General features: G+C 40.0%; 1 protein-coding gene across 1 annotated transcript in view; it reads right to left on the minus strand.

The window, feature by feature from the left end:
- Positions 1 to 619: 619 nt before the first annotated feature.
- The window catches only part of wdr27 (WD repeat domain 27), a 61,188-nt gene continuing 40,715 nt past the window's right edge, over positions 620 to 21,092 (minus strand). The window contains 2 exon segments of the mRNA XM_052090312.1: positions 620 to 1,508; positions 20,319 to 20,417. Of these exon segments, the coding sequence (XP_051946272.1) occupies positions 1,440 to 1,508; positions 20,319 to 20,417 (168 nt within the window). The 3' untranslated portion in view covers positions 620 to 1,439.

Here is a 21,092-nt window from a genome sequence, read left to right on the forward strand (position 1 = left end):
TGCTTTTGTTAAAGAAAAATAATTTTGTGGTAATCAATGTTATACCACTAATGCTGTCAATTAAGCTTAACTTGTATTGAATGTTCCTTTAAAAGAAAAAGGTATGATTTTATAATTTGTATTATTATTATTTTTAATTCAGAAAATAAAGATCCAAAATATAAAACCACTAGAAAACTGTCTCAGCTCCTGAGTAGTGATCCTAAAATCACTCATGATAATGAAAAAAAGCTGATGAATTGTTTCCATTCACATTTATAATATATATATATATATATATACTTGCCATATTTCTTTACTATTAACATAGTAACACTCTGATGTGTCTCTTATGTCTCTAAATACAAGATTGTGGACTTTAAAAGTAAATAGGGCAATGCAGAAGAGGAACATTTAATTTTTCCCCTTTATTCAAACAATATTTAATGGCAGAAGACTGTCTTCTAGTGAACAAGTTTCACCTTCCATGTGCAGGGTGACTCAGAGGTACTTAGATGGAAGTATACAAGAATCAATGAGACATTGGGATATGTTGCATATATTGGCGCTTCAATGCGTACATATGATATTATTTACATAAAGTTATATATTAAATGTTTAACATTAACTGTGAGGAAAATCAATATAAACTGGTGTTGTTTTCTAATTGCAAATGTCTGTAAAGTTTAGTTGACAAATGGGCAGAGAACAGAATGATCTCACAGAAGTTATTGATGCAGAAAACTGCCAACTGTTGTAGTGGACACCACCCATCATTAAACATTCTTCTATCTCACTTACACTGTCAAAATGGCTTTGATTCAGCATTTCAGTGGTACTAAAGCCTATAACTTAAGCTTACCTAAAACTTGTAAGCTTACCTAAAACAGTGCCTTGTAAGCACTGTAAGTATTTATTTCAGTCAATAAGTAGCCCCACACTTGTTGCTACAAAGTGGGCTGTTTTATTCTACACAAATAAAAAGTGACAGCATAGTCTCGTAAATGAACCATTTTAGATGTGGACTCACAAGCTCATCCACAATGTACATATAAAATGATATCTCAAATGAAAAGTGTAAACATGTATATTACCCCCAAATGGATTTTCAACATTTTGTATATCAGATTAGTTCAGACAAATGAACTTCTTTATAATGCTGCATACTCGTGAGTGTTTCAGAGCATGTGAGCATGTTGTAATGTAAAGATCACATGGACTTTTCTCTCAGGGTGCGTCTTTGGCTCGACAGTTCAGGGCATGAGTGGGTTTTCACATCTGTAGGTTGTCAATGGTGGCGGAAATGATGAAATAACACATCCCATCTATGATGTAGGTCCCACAGAGATGGCACGCCCGCAATATAATCTCAAATTGACTGAGGTAAGACTTTCATTAGGCAGAATGTGCAGCACCGGTGGACTCGGGACAAGGCCTTTGGGGATATATAGATCCCATACTTAAAGCAGAAGAGAGGATTCGGACGGATGAAACAAAGCCAGTTTTCCATCTAGTGTTCCAGTCAACAGCTGTGAATGAAAAACAAAACAAATAAACATCCTTTTTCAGTGTGAATAACAATTTCATTTTAAATGTATACTGTTGGTGACATTACACAAGTATGAGGTCTTGAACTTAAGTGCATGTTTGTAGTCATTAATTCCTAAAGTGCATACTTAAGTGCCATTTGAAGTAATCAGTGGCATAGTTCAGGCAATTTTTTAAAGTTTATCGCAAAACTACAGACAAAACAGAAACATTACATTTCACAACAACAACAACAACAACAACAACAACAACAACAACAACAACAACAACAACACATCTGCTGCCCTATTGATGGAGCATACGAGTAGATGGTTTTCATTTATTTATATTTGCCAATTAAAATGTTCTGAACTTTTATATTCTGCATTTTGAATTACAGTCTCCTGAAGAGAATTAGCCATTTAGTTATGAAACCCCATTTAATTAGGGGTTTGTTTACTGGAATCCATCCAACACCCATCAGGTCAGCGATTTTTACTCATTTTCATTCTAGCTTTTGACAGTTATAAATGAGAAGCAAAGTCTCATAATTGTGTTCTAACACACAGTCCTAATGGGAGAAGGAACAAACCGCCAGATGGTGCCTGGAGGGTTATAGACTCTGAATAACAAGATTGTGTCCAGTCAGGTTTTACAGAGTGAAATGAAATTGCCATGGCAGCCATTTGAAAAGTAAAAGTCACATACCTGCCTTTACGGACACATATAAATCATTTGAAAGTCATTTTAATGACATTTGAAAGGCAAAATGAATTTAGCATACGGCTGATCTTTTGTAAGGTCAGGTAAAAATCATATTTCATATGAGAAATGTGGCATTCAACTGATCACAATGTATAGTTAGCGTGAAAAATTGGGTGCCTGGGTAGCTTAGCGAGAAAAGACGCTGCCTACCACCCCTGGAGTTGCAAGTTCAAATCCAGGTCATGCTGAGTGACTCCAGCCAGGTCTCCTAAGCAACCAAATTGGCCTGGTTGCTAGGGAGGATAGAGTCACATGGGGTAACTTCCGCATGATCATTATAATGTGGTTCGCTCTCGGTGGGGTGCATGGTGAGTTGTGTGTGGATGCTGCGGAGAATAGCGTGAAGACTCCACACGTGCTGTCTCCACTGTAACATGCTCAACAAGCCACACGATAAAATGCGTGGGTTGAGGGTCATCGACGCTGAGGCAACTGAGATTTTTCCTCAGCCACCCGGATTGAGGCGAGTCACTACGCCACCACGAGGAATTAGAGCGCATTGAGAATTGGGCATTCCAAATTGGGGAGAAAATGGGGAGAGAAAATTTATTTTTCAGAACTTATTAAACTACTTCATAGAGATCTCGTCAAATAATCCTCCACATGCATCAATGACAGCTTTGCAAATCCTTGCCATTCTAGCTGTCAGTTTGTCCAGATACTCAGGTGACATTTCACCCCTCTCTTCCTGTAGCACTTGCCATGGATGTGTCTGTCTTGTCGGGCACTTCTCACGCACCTTACAGTCTAACTGATCCCACAAAAGCTCAATGGGTTTAAGATCCATAACACTCTTTTCCAATTATCTGTTGTCCAATGTCGGTGTTTCTTTGTCACCTCTAAACCATTTTTTTTCTTTTCTGTTTCAAAAGTGGCTTTTTTCTATGCAATTCTTCCTACAAGGCCTGCACACCTGAGTTGTCTCTTTTCTGTTGAAACTGGTGTTGAGCAGGTAGAATTCAATGAAGCTGTCAGCTAAGGACACGTGAGCCACGTGATAAGATGCACAGATTGATGGTCTCAGACATGGAGGCAACTGAGATTCGTCCTCCACCACCCAGATTGAGGCAAGTCACTATGCCACCATGAGGACCTAGAGCGCATTGAGAAATGGGCATGCCAAATAAAAAAAATAAAAAAAAGGATATGTTGTTGGAGTGATGACTGCTGGAAATGGGGCCTCTCTAGATTTGATCAAAAATGACTTTTTCAAATAGTGATGGTGCTGTTTTTTTACATCCACTTTGGTGAATGAAAGTATTAATTTCCTTTCGTACATTATTCCAAACTTTTGGCCACCAGTGTATGAATGTTTATTTATGAATATATATTCAATGATAGATAATAGAGTTGGAATGAGAATTAGATCTTTAAATAAAATCTTAACTTTTTTCTTACAGAAGTTTCGTGACCTGATTTACTGCAGTGTGCACACTGGCTGAATGCAAAAGAAGGAACATAAATCAAGACATCAGAAAGGAAGCTGAAGAACAAATGGACGCTCAACTTGTAGACATGTTTGCTTGAGTGTTTTAGATCTAAAGGGGATTATTTAATATGGTTGAATAGCCTTATGAGATGATAAAGCATTTGGTAAGACTGTTTGTAGTGACCCAAAAAATCTGGGTTTTGAGTGCCAGATCACTACCAAACAATATTTGATATACAAACTATGTCAGTTAATAACCTAAATGTATACATATAAAGTGGAAAATGTTAAGGGATAAAGTAACTGCTGAGATGCTAGAAATGTATATAAAAGTTAAAAAGTAAAGAAAGGAAGAACATAAACATACAGTATATGTAATTTCATTTGAGATAGATTGATAAATAAATAAAGTCTTGACGTAATTGTATCTGGATTGGTCTGAACTTTAGCATTAAAAAATACAATGCAATGTGGATTTGTGCTGATAATCCTGCATTAGCAGATCTAAAAGCAGTCTGCCAGAATCAGTGTTGATGTCAGTATGTAGAGGGGTGTCTCCAAAAATGTGTGGCATTGTGGACCTTCAGAAAGAAAAGCTCAGATCAGAGACAAAGAAAATTGACACTGCCACCACCATGTCACCACCGCTGCCCAAAGCCACAAGAGTTATACAACCAGGAAAATATGCCATCCTGCTGGGCTCACAGTCTTATTCTACCATTGATACAAGCTTGAGACTTAGTTGATGTGTTGAAAACTGACGTTTGTAAGTCATGTTTGGCTTGCACTTTTCAAATCAAACCAAACACATGGCCTAAATCCCCACTACCTTTGATCTTTAATCAAGTTACAGCCCTGCTTTTATGATCATATACAGCTGGGTGCCTACACATCCACACTTGCAACTACAAAATGCCCTGCACTCATCCTTACAGAGTCATCCACAGCAATATGCAAGGTCAGGGAGGACAAGAAACAAGTCACCATTGTGGCACCATATTGGCCCACCCAGACTTGGTTCTCTGACCTCACGCTCCTTGCGACAGTATCTCCCTGGCAAATTCCCCTAAGGAAGAACCTTCTTTATCAGGGATGGGGCACCATCTGGCACCCATGCCCAGACCTCTGAAACCTCCACGTCTGGTCCCTGGTCTACCGCCCGCAGTGGTAAGCATGATCACTCAGGCCAGGATTCCTTCTACAAGGCAGCTGTATATTCCCTGAAGTGGCATGTGTTCGTTAAGTGGTGTTCTTCCCGTAGCGATGACAACCCAGAGATGTGCAGGCGGGTCAGTGCTTTCCTTCCTGCAGGAGAAGCTGGAGTGGCAGCTGTTTCCCTCCACCCTGAAGGTTTACGTAGCTGCTATAGCAGCGCACCACGATGCAGTTGAAGGTAAGTCCCTTGGTAAGCACGACCTGATCATTAGAGACTTCCCTCCTGACCGTGCTCACTTCCATCAAGAGGGTCGGGGAACTGCAAGCATTATCTTGTCAGCGAAATGTGCCTGGAGTTCGGTCCGGAAGACTCTTACGTGTTCCAGAAACCCTGACCGGGCTATGTGCCCAAGGTTCCCACGACCCATTCAACACCATAGTGCCCTCCAAGCTTGATGTGAAACTCTGGGCTCTGGGCTTAAACAGCTCGCTGTGCAGCTGGATCCAGGACTTCCTGTCAGGCAGACGTCAGGTGGTTAGAATGGGCAGCAACATCTCCTCATCACTGACCCTGAACACTGGAGCCCCGCAGGGCTGTGTTCTCAGCCCACTCCTGTATTCCCTGTACACACATGACTGTGTGGCAACACATAGCTCCAATGCCATCATTAAGTTTGCTGATGATACGACGGTGGTAGGTCTGATCACTGACAATGATGAAACAGCCTACAAAGAGGAGCTGCACACTCTGACACGCTGGTGTCAGGAGCACAACCTCTCCCTCAACGTCAGTAAAACCAAGGAGCTTGTAGTGGACTTCAGGAAGAAAGACAGAGAACATAGCCCCATCACCATTAATGGAGCACCGGTGGAGAGAGTCAGCATTACTGAGGAACTCACATGGTCCGTCCACACTGAGGCCGTTGTGAAGAAGGCTCACCAGCGCCTCTTCTTCTTGAGATGGCAAGAAGGAAGGAAGTTGGAATGAACCACCACATCCTAACACAGTTCTACACCAGTACTGTAGAGAGCATCCTGACTGGCTGCATCACCGCCTGATACGGCAATAGCACAGCCCACAACCGCAAAGCCCTGCAAAGGGTCTGCCCGACACATCATCGGAGGTGAGCTTCCCTCCCTCCAGGACATATATAACAGGCGGTGAGTGAAAAAAGACTGGAGGATCATCAGAGACTCCAGCCACCCGTGTCATGGGCTGCTCTCACTGCTACCATCAGGCAGGCGGTATCGCAGAACCAGGACCCGCACCAGCCGACTACATGACAGCTTCTTCCCCCAAGCAATCAGACTTTTGAATACTTGATCTCTCATGATCGATAATCAGCACTGCACTTTATTAATCTTATATCTCACACTGGACTGTCATAATTATATTCTCCACAATACAGCTACTGTATATATATATATTTTATATCCTCTATTTTTTATTTGTATTGTATGTGTATTCTATATTGTGTGTATTGTTTACTGTACATTGTATATTATTGTTGTGTTGTGTAAGTATGTGTACATTTGATTTGTAAATTGTGTTGTGTAAATATGTTGTTTATTGTAATTGGTATATGTCTCGTCACTGTCATGACTACTATGTTGCTCGGAACTGCACACAAAACTTTCACCTACTGTTGCACATGTGTACATGGTAGTGTGACAATAAAGTGATTTGATTTTGATTTGATTTTGACCCTTTTTAGGGATCAGGTGGTGAACCTGCAAGCGCTGCCCCAGAAGGAGGCAGACCAGCCTTATCGTTGCTGTGTCAGGTGCATGCTTTGTGCATCTACTTGGATCGCACGCAGAGCTTTAGACGCTCTGAGCAGCTCTTTGTCTGCTTTGGTGGACAGCGGAAAGGCAACGCTGTCTCCAAACAGAGGCTTGCCCACTGGATCGTGGACACCACCGCATTGGCCTACCAGACCCAGGCCGTGTCTGCCCCCTTGTGGGTTCGAGTACACTCTACAAGGAGTGTGGCATCCTCGTGGGCACTGGCCAATGGCACCTCTCTAGCAGACATTTACAGAGCAGCGGGCTGGGCAACACCCAATACCTTTGAGAGGTTTTACAATCTCTGGGTTGAGCTGGTTTCATCCTGTGTTCATCCAGGGCGATCGCGAATTCAGCAGAGGAGTTCGCAGCCAGACACTCTACAGGTACTAATATGCCCTGTACTGGGATAGGTGCTCCACAGGTGCCGATTACTCCGGTAACCCCCTGTGATGAAATCTAATACTCTGTGGAGAGAAAACATAGAGAGAAAAGGCTGTGACTAGCACAGCCTGCTCCCATGCTAGTTAAGTCACTTCCTCCCTCAGGGATGTGGGGAACTACATGATGTCTTTTGGGGTGTTGGGGGAGTTTACGTGCAGTCCTTCTCCTTTTATACCCGTATGTCCGGGGGAGTGGCATGCAAATTCCACTCACCAATTCCCATTGGCCTTTTCTGAAAGATTGAGGTGTTTCTGGGCTCTCAAGAGCGACCCCTAGTGTCACTACATCGACACAATGTCTCGTTCACTCCATCAGGGAACAGAGGTTACAACAGTTACCGAGACGTTTCATGTAGACTCAGGGGTGCAGGCCTTATGGGAAGAATGGCAAAGAAAAAGCCACTTTTGAAACAGAAATAAAAAAAGAAAAGGTTAGAATGGGCAAAGAAACAGATATTGGACATCAGATAATTGAGTGTTATGGAGCTTAACTCCATCAAGCTTTTGTGGGATCAGCTAGAAAGTAAGGTACGTGTGAAGTGCCCAGCAAGACAGACACATCCATGGCAAGTGCTACTGTAAGCGTGGGGTGAAATGTCACCTGAGTGTCTGGACAAACTGACAGCTAGAATGCGAAGGACCTGCAAAGCTGTCATTGCTGCACGTGGAGGATTATTTGATGAGAACTCTTTGAAGTAGTTTAAGAAGTTCTGAAATTTCAAATTTCAAATTGTAAAAGCACTTCAATTCCAATTCAAAAGAGTAATTTGTTCATGATTCGGATCTCATGGTTCGTGCTGTGCTTGTTGTTGCATGCAGCCAGCAAGCTCATGTCATTAACAGAAAGGGTGAAAAGTGCTCTAAAGATCTATTCAATAACGCACAAGATATCTGATGAAACCGCATATGAACGTACACACAAGTACCTGACTGTTGCCAATGGCTACTAGATTATAAATGATTGTCACAATCATTCATTTTTGGTCGCATTTCAGACCATTTTAGTCGCAATCTGAAGCCCTGGATGAAAGTGTTAGGGAAGCTACATTGAAACTGTAATTTCCCAAGTAATAAGCTATTCTTCATAACTTAAAGTACTGTAGCTAAACTACAGTCAAATGGCTCTCATAAAAAAGTAAAGTACAATACAAGTTACTTACAAAAAGTAGCTAACTACATTGTAAAGGGGTTAAGGGAAAGGAGGGGTTAAGGGAAACCTCGCGGTTGGCGGCCGTTCCTCTGCTTTCAGGCGGCCGGGCTCTTTGGGGTGGATGATAGCGGCGAGGACTCCACTACGGCGCATCCATTTCCTTCCTGGATTTTGTCACCAGTGTAATGGGGTTATGGGAAAGGAGGAGGCGAGAACCGGCTTGACAATATAAATAATAGTTTTAATGAAGAACGTAAACAAAATGACAAACACACAAATGTGTTGGACAGCTGCCTGTAAATCTCTCTCTCTCTCTCTCTCTCTCTCTCTCTGCACTGCAGCCTCCAGTTGGCCTTTATCCCTGATTAGCCTGATTAGGGGCCAGGTGTGTCGCATCACGAAACCCTTTTATTGTCTGCATTAAGGAAGTGCCACAATGGATGCTTCCAGTGTAGACAACATCATTGATTATAATGGTTTTTAATGGTATAATGGTTATAATTGCTTTTGACGTGACGCGCCAAAAAATGAAAATCATCTGCCAAATGTATAGATGTAAACATAGAAAATATAGGTGTCCATCTTAAGCACAGACCTAAAGGACAGAAAAGTTATTTTTCCACAAACTGAGGCATGGTCCTATCAAAAAAACATCTACATTCTAAATATTACTTATTGACACTAAACGATCATCTATAAACATTACCATGATTAACAATGTCTTTTTGAAAGCTATAATTTCTAAATGGGTTATAGGGATAGATTTACAGTTAGTTTTCTTCTCAGACATTAAACAGAAATGACCCATCAATAAAACCTGCAGCAGCAAAATTAAGTCTTTTTCAGTGTCTAGACTAAATATTTAATAATTTGACTGTAGAGACTGCTCTAGAAATTCTGCATTGCCGCACTGCCAATATTGTTTGCTCCTTTATAATAAATGGTTTATGCTTTTACTTATTTGAAAGTCATATTGGATAAAAACATCTGCTAAATTAATAAATGTAAATACAAATTCTTCTTCAAATTGCAAGTGCTTGCTTAATGTAATAGTGAACAAATATTTTAAGAGAAAATAGTGCTTTGTGATCAAACTGGAAAAGGAAACAGAGTTAAAATGATGACCTCAAGGCTTTGTAGCCATTTTATGCAACATGGCTTACTTAGTTTAAGATCTGTCCAAACTTATGACCACAAAGCAGCCAAGAGATACAGCTACAGCTGTTTATGCTATAAAATCAGCTCTTCCTAAGGATATAACTCTTTTTCGTCACCCATAACTTCGAAAATCCATGTGCTGCAACTTAACGAAAATTACAGATGAATGTGCTGACATAATATATGTTGTATAGGAAATCTAGTGCTGAAATGAAATGTCGAGTAGCAATACGTGTGGGATAACTAGAGTCAACAAGGTCACTAAAGGAAAAAAACTCACTTTTTTGGGGTCAACTATCTCTTTAAAATTGGCTTGTTGTCCAAATTAAATAAAAATAGAGACAGTGAATTCATGATGAATTATGAACTCAGTTTTTAAACTCCACAGGTCTCTGTAACCGAGCCAGTACGACAAGACTTTCCACTTCCAACCTTGGAAATGTGAATGAATAAGAGCTTGCAACAGAGCAAAAGAGCAAAACTGTGCCTGCAAATCCCAAGGCTATGTGTATATGAATATCAGCTCAAAACAACAGGACTGAATTCACACTGGAGAGTATAAGAAATAATCTGGGACTGGATGTGATTAGACCTATGAAAGGGAATGAACAGAGAACCAATTTGTAAATTGAAGACAGACAAATATGTTTATATTTTTCCCAAGAAATTACGCAACTGTGTCAATACTTTGATAACAAAATTCACATAGATTTAAGTACACCCTAAAATGAGAATTCTGACATAATTTAATCAATCTGACAGAACAATGGTAAACTAAACAAAAAACAGTCATGACAAATGCCCGGATCAGTCTCATACTTAAAAAGGACAAAGATACAAGTGAGTGTAAGAGTTACCAACCAATTTCCCTGAGCCAGCTAGATGTTAAAATATTGTCAAAACTTCTAGCTAACTGATTAAGTAAAGTTATGACATCTCTTATACATATAGATCAGGTGGGGTTTATTCAGGGCCGTAGCTCTTATGATAACATTAGGCGTTTCATCAATATAATGTGGTCAGTGGAGAATGATCAGGTCACTGCCACAAATCAGAACCAATATGACTGACAGCATAAATACCAGAGTTCAGCCATAGATGTATGAACCAGAGTCGGACACTGATGAAGGAGAGACTCCGGCAGAAGTCACAACTGTGAGAATGAACCAGGACATTTCTGAATGGTTAATTGACACTACACAGCTGTAGAGAATCAGTCTGGCAACCAACATTCCTCGTGGTACTGATATGTTGTGCAGATATGCTGGCCTTTGCGAGTAAACATTCCACTTTTAGTACAACTCCCTTATGTTCACAGAAAACATACATAGTTTTAAAAAAGCAGTCAACTTACTGTATTGTGCATACAAAAGGTGCGGCTATGAATTATACAGTAAGCTAAAAACAACAACATAGCTCTGGTCTCCGTGAATACAATCAGAGACAATGGTAACTGACAGTAAGCGTTTTCGGTTTAAAAAATGTAAAATAACGGCATAGCTCTTGTCTCCGTGAATACAATCAGAGACAATGAAGGAGAGGAGTGGGTGGACCTTTAACATTGTAGGATGTTTGTGTACACAATGCTGACTCACATTTATGTACAAACACCATGTAAAAGTGAATTTTGCATAGTAGGTCCCCTTTAACATTTGTTGGAATTCAGGATTTTGCAAAAGGGATACATTATCAACAACTATATGTGTGGAGCGGAGGGGGGCGGGGCCGGTCGGAATATCGCGCGCCCCGGTCCCCAATCAGCCTGATGAGGCGCGCGAGGGATAAAGGCGGCCGGTGACGATTGTTCGAGAGAGAGAGAGAATTACGGACATGTCCGTCATGTGTGTTTGTTTATGTGTTTTTGAGTTTCTCATTAAAATATAATTTATGTTGACAAGCCGGTTCTCGCCTCCTCCTTGCCCATCCTTCAACAGTGTTACAATATGATTTATTTTTCTCTGTATGTGGCAACACCTCTTAACTCACCAGGGTGTGATCTGAGACTATGATGTTTCCAATTGAGCAATCTACAACAGATGAAATGAGGAGCTTAGGTATAAACAAAAACCTAATCTAAATCTAAAATAAATCTTATGGACTGATGAAAAAAATGTATAGTCCCTACTAGATAGGTTCAAAAGTCTCTAAATATCTGTAAGAACAAGATTTTTACACATCCTGTGAAGCATCAATGATGCTCTTGGGGACTTACACATTTTTGCTTCACTAAGATCAAGGACTGAGTTCATCAAAAGATTAAAGTCTCCACCTCATATTATATCATGAGGGGTGTCAGCGGTTTGCAACACATCAAGATCTATAAAAAAAGCCCTGATCATCAATGTTAGGTGCGTAATTATTAGCCAAAATCAACCTTTGCCCCAGAATTTCTGCTAAAACAATAATGACTCCTGATTTATCTTTAATCTGTTTGAGACATTTTAATTGTAGATGTTTACTTATCAATGTAATGACTCCCCTGCTCTTACTTGAGCCAGCACTAAAAAAAACATGTCCACCCCATATCATCCCCAAATTTTTCAGCTTCCTGTGGAGAAAGATGCGTTTCTTGAAGAAGCACTATATCATATTTCTTACGTTTAAGAAAATAAATAATCTTCCTTCTTTTTATGGGGTGCCCCAACCCATTCACATTCTACATGGAGAGAGACAATCCACTCATACTAACATTTGACATTTCAGTAAAAATAGATTGTCAAAAATAAAATTATAAAAACCACATTCCAACATTAGTGCCAAAATCAAACCCCGAACCTCCCCCTGAACCAAACAAACGGAAAAATCAAAAAGAAAACATGCACATTAACCCCGCGTATGACATGGCCAACTGGCGTCCCAGTTTCCTCAGACAGTCAAGAGAATGTTCAGTGAGTCAGGTTCACTCGGCTGCATCGAGAGCATCACACAATGACTTACTCACTCCACTGACTTTATAAAGGACATTGCTTGCTGTGTGCATGTAAATATTTTGCAGCCATTCTTAGTATCTATTCTTAATTTGGCCAGGAACATCAGTTCAAAAGTGACCTTCCATTGATGTAAGAGTTTCTTGCATTCCTTGAATCGATCACGTTTCTCTCTTGTTGAATTCAGAAAATCCAGTGGTTCTTCCAAGAAAGCCTTCCTTTACTCCTCACCTCGCGTAACACAAGATCTTTATCAGATGATCTCAGAAATTTGGCCAGAATTTATCTGGGCTTGTCTCCCTCAGCAGATCTCTGAGCCTGAACTCTGTGAGCACACTTGATTTCCAGATTATGGCCTGTTATGTCGAGCAGAAAAGCTTGTCTAGGAATTGATTACGATTCTCAAGGTCCTCCAACTGTTCCCAAAGTCCGCCTTGGTCGCTAGTGGATTAACAGCCAATTATCTCTCAGATGTCTCCAGATAATCAATCCATTTCTCGATGTCTCCCACTCTTGTAACCAACTCAGTGAATTTCGTCTCCATTAAAGTGATCGATTGACGTATTGCAGCAAGATCCTTCGCCAAAATTGCAGACATGTTCGATAGTTGATGCTGAATCTCTTTCAACGCACTGTCCAAATTGAGTCCCAGGCTTTAGGCCTGTTGTTCAGGGGCTTCAGATTGAGCACGTAAGTGTCTTTTAATGTCTCCAAAGCACAAGGATTTTGAATTATTTGCCATATTGTCTTCATAGAACAGTTATGAAACCAGATTATGACACAACAAGTATTAAAACTAGCATAGTGCGCAGAGCTCTCCGTTCACATGTCTGAACCTCTTATGGCGCCACTTGACTCCCCGCAAATTTGGAGAATTGTGAATTTTTGTTGGGTTTAGAAGAATATAAAGTTGGGTATCGTCAGCATAACAGTGGAAACTTATTCCATGATTCCTGATAATATCTCCCAGGGGAAGCATATATAAGGATAAAAGCAGAGGCCCTAATACTGATCCCTGTGGCACTCCATTCTTAACTTTTGTTTGATTTGACAATTCCTCGTTTACACATACAAAGTGTTAGCGGTCTGATAAATAGGACTTAAACCATGCTAATGCAAACATAATCCTCCAGCCTATTCAAGAGAATGCCATGATCTATCATGTTGAAGGCAGCACTAAGATCTAAAAGCACAAGAAGAGAAATGTAGCCATGATCAGATGATAAGAACAAGTCGTTTGTAACTCTGATAAGTGCAGTCTCTGTACTGTGATGGGGCCTAAATCCTGAATGAAATTGCTCATATATACAATTTCTCTGTTGAAATGAACATAGTTGGGAGGACACTACATTTTCTAATATTTTCTACATAAATGGTAGATTTGAAATCGGTCTGCAATAAGTCAATTCTCCAGGATCAAGATGTGGCTTCTTAATAAGTGCCATTTTAAAGATTCTTGGGACATGTCCAAAGGATAACGAGGAGTTAATAATATTAAGAGGTTCTGAGATTACAAGGAATACCTCTTTTATTGTTGGTATTGGATCTAACATACATGTTGTCGCTTTTGATTTTTTGATAAGTTTTGTTAGTTCTTCATGACCTATGACAGTGAAGGGTTGAAGTTGCTCGTGAGGAAAACTGAGACACTGTTATGTAGTTCCAAATTTTTTTCTGATTATTTCAGTTTTATCAGTAAAGAAATTCATTGTCATTACTATTGTGCTGTAACAGAATATCTTGTTCAGTCAATGCTTTATTCCTAACCAATTTAGTCACATTTACATTTATGCATTTGGCAGGCGCTTTTATCCAAAGCAACTTACAGTGGACTTATTACAGGGACAATCCCCCCGGAGCAACCTGGAGTTAAGTGCCTTGCTCAAGGGCCCAACAGTGGCATCTTGGTGGTGCTGGGGCTTGAACCCCCAACCTTCTGGTCAGTAACCCTGAGCCTCAACCACTGAGCCACCACTGCCCCATAGTCACAGTTTTGAATAAACACCTAGGATTGTTGTGGTTATTTTCTATGAGTTTGCTAAAATATGCTACCTGGCAGCTTTTAGAGCCTACCTGTAGCTACAGACACAATCTGTCCATGCACTGCAAAATACCTCTAATTTTGTATTCTTCAAATTATGCTCCATTTTCTGAGCTTCTCTCTTGAGAGCATGAGTGTGACCATTGTACCATGGATTTACCAATATCAAGAGTGCTAGAGAAGAATGTATTTATATTTTCTGTTATTACATCAAGTTCTTCTAGACCTTTTGTCTTACTGAGTTTGTGAGACTATTCTGGAAGATTAATATTGAAGCTATTTTTATTGGTCAAAGAATAGTTCTACCTAATGGTAATGATCTGAGATATCATCGCTCTGCGGTAGAACTTCTATAGTATCAACATCAACTCCATATAATGAATCAAATCTAGCATATGATTATGGCAATGAGTTGGTCACATTTTCTTGACTGCAAGAGAGTTGAGAATAATGATAAATGCTAATCCCAATGTGTCATTTTTATTATCTATGTGAATGTTAAAGTCACCAATAATTAAAGCTCTATCTACATTAAATACTAGATCTGATAGTTGCCTATTCACTAAGGAACCCAGAGTACAGCCCGGGTGATCTACATACTGTAGCAAGGGCAAAAGATGATGATGGTGTCACATTAAGCATTATTAGTTCAAAAGACTTAAACTTACATCCTATCTTCTGAGTAACAAAAAACTTCACTGTAAATTGTAGCAACACCTCCTCCTTGACCCTTCAGATGAGACTTACAACAATAACCTGTGGGAGTAGATTAATTTAAATGAATATATTCATTCGGTTTAAGCCAGGTTTCAGTCAAACAGAGCACATCCTAACTATGATCTTTAATCATTTCATTTACAATTAGTGCTTTGGTAGAAAGAGGTCTAATGTTTAGTAGCCCTACCTTTATATGATGTTTATCTTCAAAAAAAAGTTTTTCAAGATCAATCAAATTTTTTTCTAAATGATTTAGCGATAGTCTGTGTTTGGTAGTTCGGGGGAACAAACACAGTCTCTATATGATATCTAGGTGATACAGTCTCTATGTGCTCTACAGTTTATGTGACCTGTGTGACATCTCAAGGCAGCTAGGTTCAGATTAAACAGTTTGTCTGCTTCCTGACCTGGGCCCCAGTTTGTCAAATACAATCACTATTAAGACTATGAGCCAAATTACTAGAGAGGAGAGCGGCAGGATGGAGGGATGGAGTCTATCTCTATTTAGCAGTTTTGCAATTGTCTATATATCCTATGCTATTCTCCAGACACCACTCAGACATCCAGCCATTCAGTAACACTAATCTACTATAAACCTCATCACCACAATGAGCAGGGAGCTGGCCAGAGCATATTACAGTGTCTGACATAATTTACCCAGACGCTCGAGTCTCTATTTCCACATTACTTACAATAGAATCACCAATTATTAAGGCAAAACAAAAAACATCATATGTCCAAAGTCAGTGATTCCGACTGACAGACAAGACTCATGATTTTAGGAGACATGAAGGAATGAAACAGCACAAGACAATATTCAAAAAGGTAATATAAAGGAAAGGAAATCAGAAGTAAATAAGAGGAACGGGTGAGGCATATCAACAACAAGGCAAAAGAGGGGAGAAGGGTCAATACACGAGACAGAGCACAAGTGGAGAAAAACATCCACAAGACCAAAACAAAACAAAGACAGTTGACAGGATCCAAACACTAAATAAAAACTCACCAAGAGTGTCAGGAACCTGACAATGTTAACCTCAGTCACCATTCACTTTAAATACATTTGTTTTCTTCATTCATTTGTGAAAGTGAATGGTGCAAACATATCTTTTTGTGTTCTACAGAAGAAAGTCATTCAGGTTTGGGAAAACATGATCGTAACTAAATGATGACAGAAAATAATAACTTAAATTTGGAGTTGTGACTGGGGACCTATTCCAGAGGGTATTTCACTTCCTTCTCAAGAACAGACAGGCTGCAACTGAACATCTGCGGTGCGCTCTTTAAAAACAAAGAGTACTATCACAAAAAACAAATTGCATGATACACATTATGATCTGATCAGCCTTTGTGTTCTGCACATGCACAGCCAAGATCTCGCCATTCAGCTAACATCCAGATTTGATCACAACAAAGCAGCTAATATGTTGACATCCTGACACAATCAGGTTTTCAATATGGTTTCCTCTGTGGAACACTATAGGATAATTAAATCCCACATCACGATTGGTTGGTCACAATCAATGGAATTCTGCCACAACACAGGAAGTTCCTGAGGTTCGCTTTCGGGGGCGAAGCTTTCCAATATTGGGTTCTTCCATTCGGCCTAACCCTAACACCCCGCACATTCACAAAGTGCATGGATGCAGCAATGGCTCCTTTGCGACTCCAGGGCATCCGCATTCTGAATTATATAGACGAGTGCCTGATACTAGCACAGTCACAAGAACGTCTAGGTTACGTATGTAACCTCAGTTCCCTGATGGAGGGAACGAGACGTTGTGTCGAAGAAGTGACACGGATGATCCATGATCCAGATAGGTAATTTCCTGAGTGGGAGAGAGATGTTGAGTCTCAGACCCAGAGAAACCAAATGAGCGAAGATGATATACCTGTGCTGAAATGCCAGTTCCCCGTCTGTCGCTCACTTCGTGGGGTATGCAAATACTGTCTGCCTAATTCTCATTGGCCTTTTTTCATAGATTAGAGGCATATTCGGCGCTCAAAAGAGACCCCTAGTGTCACGTCTTCGACACAACGGCGAAGTGAGCGACAGACGGGGAACTGGCATTTCAGCACAGGTATATCATCTTCGCTCATTTGGTTTCTCTGGGTCTGAGACTCAACATCTCTCTCCCACTCAGGAAATTATCTATTTGGATCATGATGCGGGCACAATTGTCTCCCGCTCGAATCGTGTCCATTCAGAACACCCTGAGCAAAGTCAGGCTAGGCCAAGTTTGCACTGTTTGTCAGCATCAACAAATACTAGGTCTCATGGCATCTGCGTCCTCGGTGATCCCTTTGGGCCTTCTGCCCATGAGACCATTTCAGTTGTGGCTCAAAGTCAGGGGATTTCATCCAAGGGTAGGTCCCCTACGGCTTTGCCCCAGGAATGGCTAAAACAATATTGCATCCTCATCCTGACTACCTGCCTAAAGTTCCTTTCTCGACCGTACATCCGGTCACTTTCGAAGCCTTCTGCTCCCCACCGTTTATAACGCCAGAGCAGGAAAGATTTCACTGACTGTTTCCAGTCCATGCCCTTCACACTAGCCAGTGGTGTAAGTCAGGACAACTATTTGTTTGTCATGGGGGTCGTAACAAAGGGGCGGCTGCCACCAAGCAAACTATGTCACATTGGGTGAGGGATGCTATTGCCTCCCTCACAGTTAAGCCATGGGGTTAGAACCTGTGACCTTCTGATTAACAGCCCTGTGCTTTAGCCACTACGCCACAGTTAAGACAGTTGGTTTCACATAAAATATATCCATCCATCCATCCATCGTCAACCGCTTATCCTGTGTACAGGGTCGCGGGGGGCTGGAGCCTATCCCAGCTAACATTGGGCGAAAGGCGGGGGACACCCTGGACAGGTCGCCAGTACATAAAATATATATGGAGATAAATTATTAGATCTGAATGTTTCAATCACAAGAGTTTGTTTGCCAAATATATCACAGCCCTGCGGTTTTGATGCACCGAAGCCCTTGATGGAATGCACTCGAGGGGCAGAGACAAGGCAAAACTTCAGACAGCTTTAGCTCTTCTGTTGATATACTGACCAGATGATGACCGAGCATCTTTTCCCATCAAGGAAGATCACGCCTCCCTCTCATGGCCTCAGCATCACATTTACCCAGAGAATCAGAGATGAGAGCATACTAAGCTTACTCCAGAGTGCTTTATAAATCCAACACATTTGCAATGCATGGATCACACTTTCCTTCGCAAAAACGTCCTGTTGTGCTATACCAAAGAATACTTTTACAGCCCTGTAAATTACCACTCAGCTCTCCTTGCATTCCTCTGTCCATCGCATATTCGTGTGCAATAACCATCACTGAAAAGCGTTTACAGTGTGATTGCTAATTTGTAGTTCAACATAGTGTTGGGAAAGCTACTTTGAAAATGTAGTCAAAGTCCCTTTTAGGCAATCCAGTCACTCGGCGGCCATGTTTGTGTTCAACATGACCACACTGGAAGTTGACATGTTGCTATCGAATGTTCAAGCACCCTGACATTGACCCCAGAATTACTGACAAGTGCCATCTTCCATCTGACAGCTTTGCATTAATTCAAACATGCTTAACTTATCTTGTGACGAGCTGAGCCAGCAGCCAGAGACCCAGGTTCTCGTCCCGCATTTGACAAATATGATTCGGAAATTTCAAAATTCTTTTTTCACATTAAAATTTTTACTACACTGAAGGTTAGATTCAGGGTTGGGGTTTGGGTTACGGGGTTGAGTTAATAAAATATGCATTCCTCGTCACAGTATGGCATCATTTACAACAAAAAACAACTCGCCTTTGGCGCCCCTCTGTGGACATTTTACTCGGAAATTGGAGCACGTGCCCATACATTCAAAAACACTTCTTGCTTCAGTCACTGGAGGCAGTGGTTTGAAATTCAGAGTTTAGCTAAATAACTTTTGACCTATACTGTTGCCAAATTTACAGTAAGATGGTCAAGTGGTCAAGGTTATGATCAAATAACATATTTCAAAGCGGCAATAAAATAGGACAACAATGGCCTCATAAATTGTACTTCTTTAGTTCACATTGCACAAAAAGACGCTATTTTTCAGGCTGCTCAAGCTAACACGCATGCATGTTCACAAAAACAGGCGATGTCATTGGCCATTTTAAGTGTAAGGTGGGACTCGATGTGAACATCTGAATGAACTTATTCGCTAGAAAGAATCAGACATTTCAATACTACATATTAGAAAGAGGACTTTTTAGGTTGAATCATTTCACAAGAATGAATCAAATGTTGGAACGTTGGAGAGCATGATGGAATATTGCCTCAGGTGGCTCAGCTGTAAATTTGTGGGCACAATATATGACAATAAAAAACAACAACAATGTAACGTTTGATCGTCTTACACTGCAACTTGTTAAAACAATTTGCTTGCTACTAGAAAAGTTACACTATTTTAAAAGTAGCTGAACTGGCATGGTACAGAAAAATGTAGTTCAGTTGTAGCGTTGATTCTTTAAGTAAGTGTCTCCCCAAAACGGATTGAACGCTCACTCCATATCTCCAAAACCAAGACAAACTAATTGGACACAAATCACAACATGGAAAAAAAAAAATCAGTTTATGTCTTTTGTAGAGCTCTTTTGGCTCTAAGGTAACAACCAGAGTGCATTCACTTGATTCACAGCTCTCCATACACCTATTGTAAGAACAGAACACAGCATAATATCTCAAAAAATATACCAAAAACCAAAAACAAACAAAAAAGTCCTTCCTCAGAACACACTTTAGCACAGTTGGCGAATGGGTTTGAATGAACATGGGAATGAAACAAAGACATTTGTTGGCGCTGGTTACGTATGACTAATATTCGATTTAAGCAGGGCAGTGGGACAAAACACATACTGTGAAAAACATTCACAGTCACTAAACTAGGTAGACTGTAATAAAAGTCTCTCATTCAGTAGTCAAAGTGATTGTTCTTTTTCAATATTTTCAGCTAGGTATGTTATTCTAATCTACGTCATGAGGTATTTAAGACATTATGTACATGGAAACACATATAATGTATGTCCTCTCATTTTTAGAATTAAAAAAATTACAAATAAAATAATGACAGAACAAAATAATTTTTAACAATTATAAATAAGCATTTAATATTTAACTACATTTTTAGTAAGCATTTATAAGTATTTATAATTGTTAAAAATAAAATGATTGCTTTACAGGTAATGTTTAATACGTTTAATAGTTTTACCTCTGGTTTGGCAGGGTTGAAAGCCACATTTAGGACTGTTTCAGACTGTCTTTGGAGCTTAAGTAGAACGTTGTTGCTCCGTGTGTCATATATATAAGCCTAAAAGAAAGATCAAAAACATTAAACTTATTCAACATTAAAAACAATAATAAAAAAAATGTTTTACCCAGCATAAATGTCACTTTTAATCCTATGTTATGCAACATTTCATACTTGTAATTTTGAAAGGGGGTTATGAAGCACAGCACCAGAGCAGGGTGAAAGAAATACAGTTTTAGGATTCAGCGGTGCTAGGGTGAGTTTTAGAGCAAAAGACAACCAATCATTAACAATCAAAACAGTCGCAGTTTAGTTTCAGCATTTGAGGGTAGCAGCTAAAATTGCTGATCAGTGATGGCAAAAGTGGCAGATGGACATTCCGGTTTCAATACAAGTTAAGCTCAACTGACAATATTTGTGGCATAATATTGATTACAACAAAAATATATTTAGACTCATCCCTCCTTGTCTTTAAAAAAGCAAAAATCTGGGTTACAGTGAGACACATACAATGGAAGTCAATGGGGGGCCAATTTGTTAGGTTAAAATACTCACTATTTCAAAATGTAGCCACAAGACGTTAACAATATTGCAACTTCATTGCCATGATGATGTAATGTCAACAAAATGTATTCAATTATTAAATTATAAGCTTTACATTTCTGCCTTTAAACCGTCAAAAATCGGCCACATTCACTTTCATTGTCCCCATTGACATCCATTGTAAGTGCCTCA

The sequence above is a fragment of the Xyrauchen texanus genome, chromosome 24 (genome assembly GCF_025860055.1).
Source record: "Xyrauchen texanus isolate HMW12.3.18 chromosome 24, RBS_HiC_50CHRs, whole genome shotgun sequence".
Lineage (NCBI taxonomy): Eukaryota > Metazoa > Chordata > Actinopteri > Cypriniformes > Catostomidae > Xyrauchen > Xyrauchen texanus.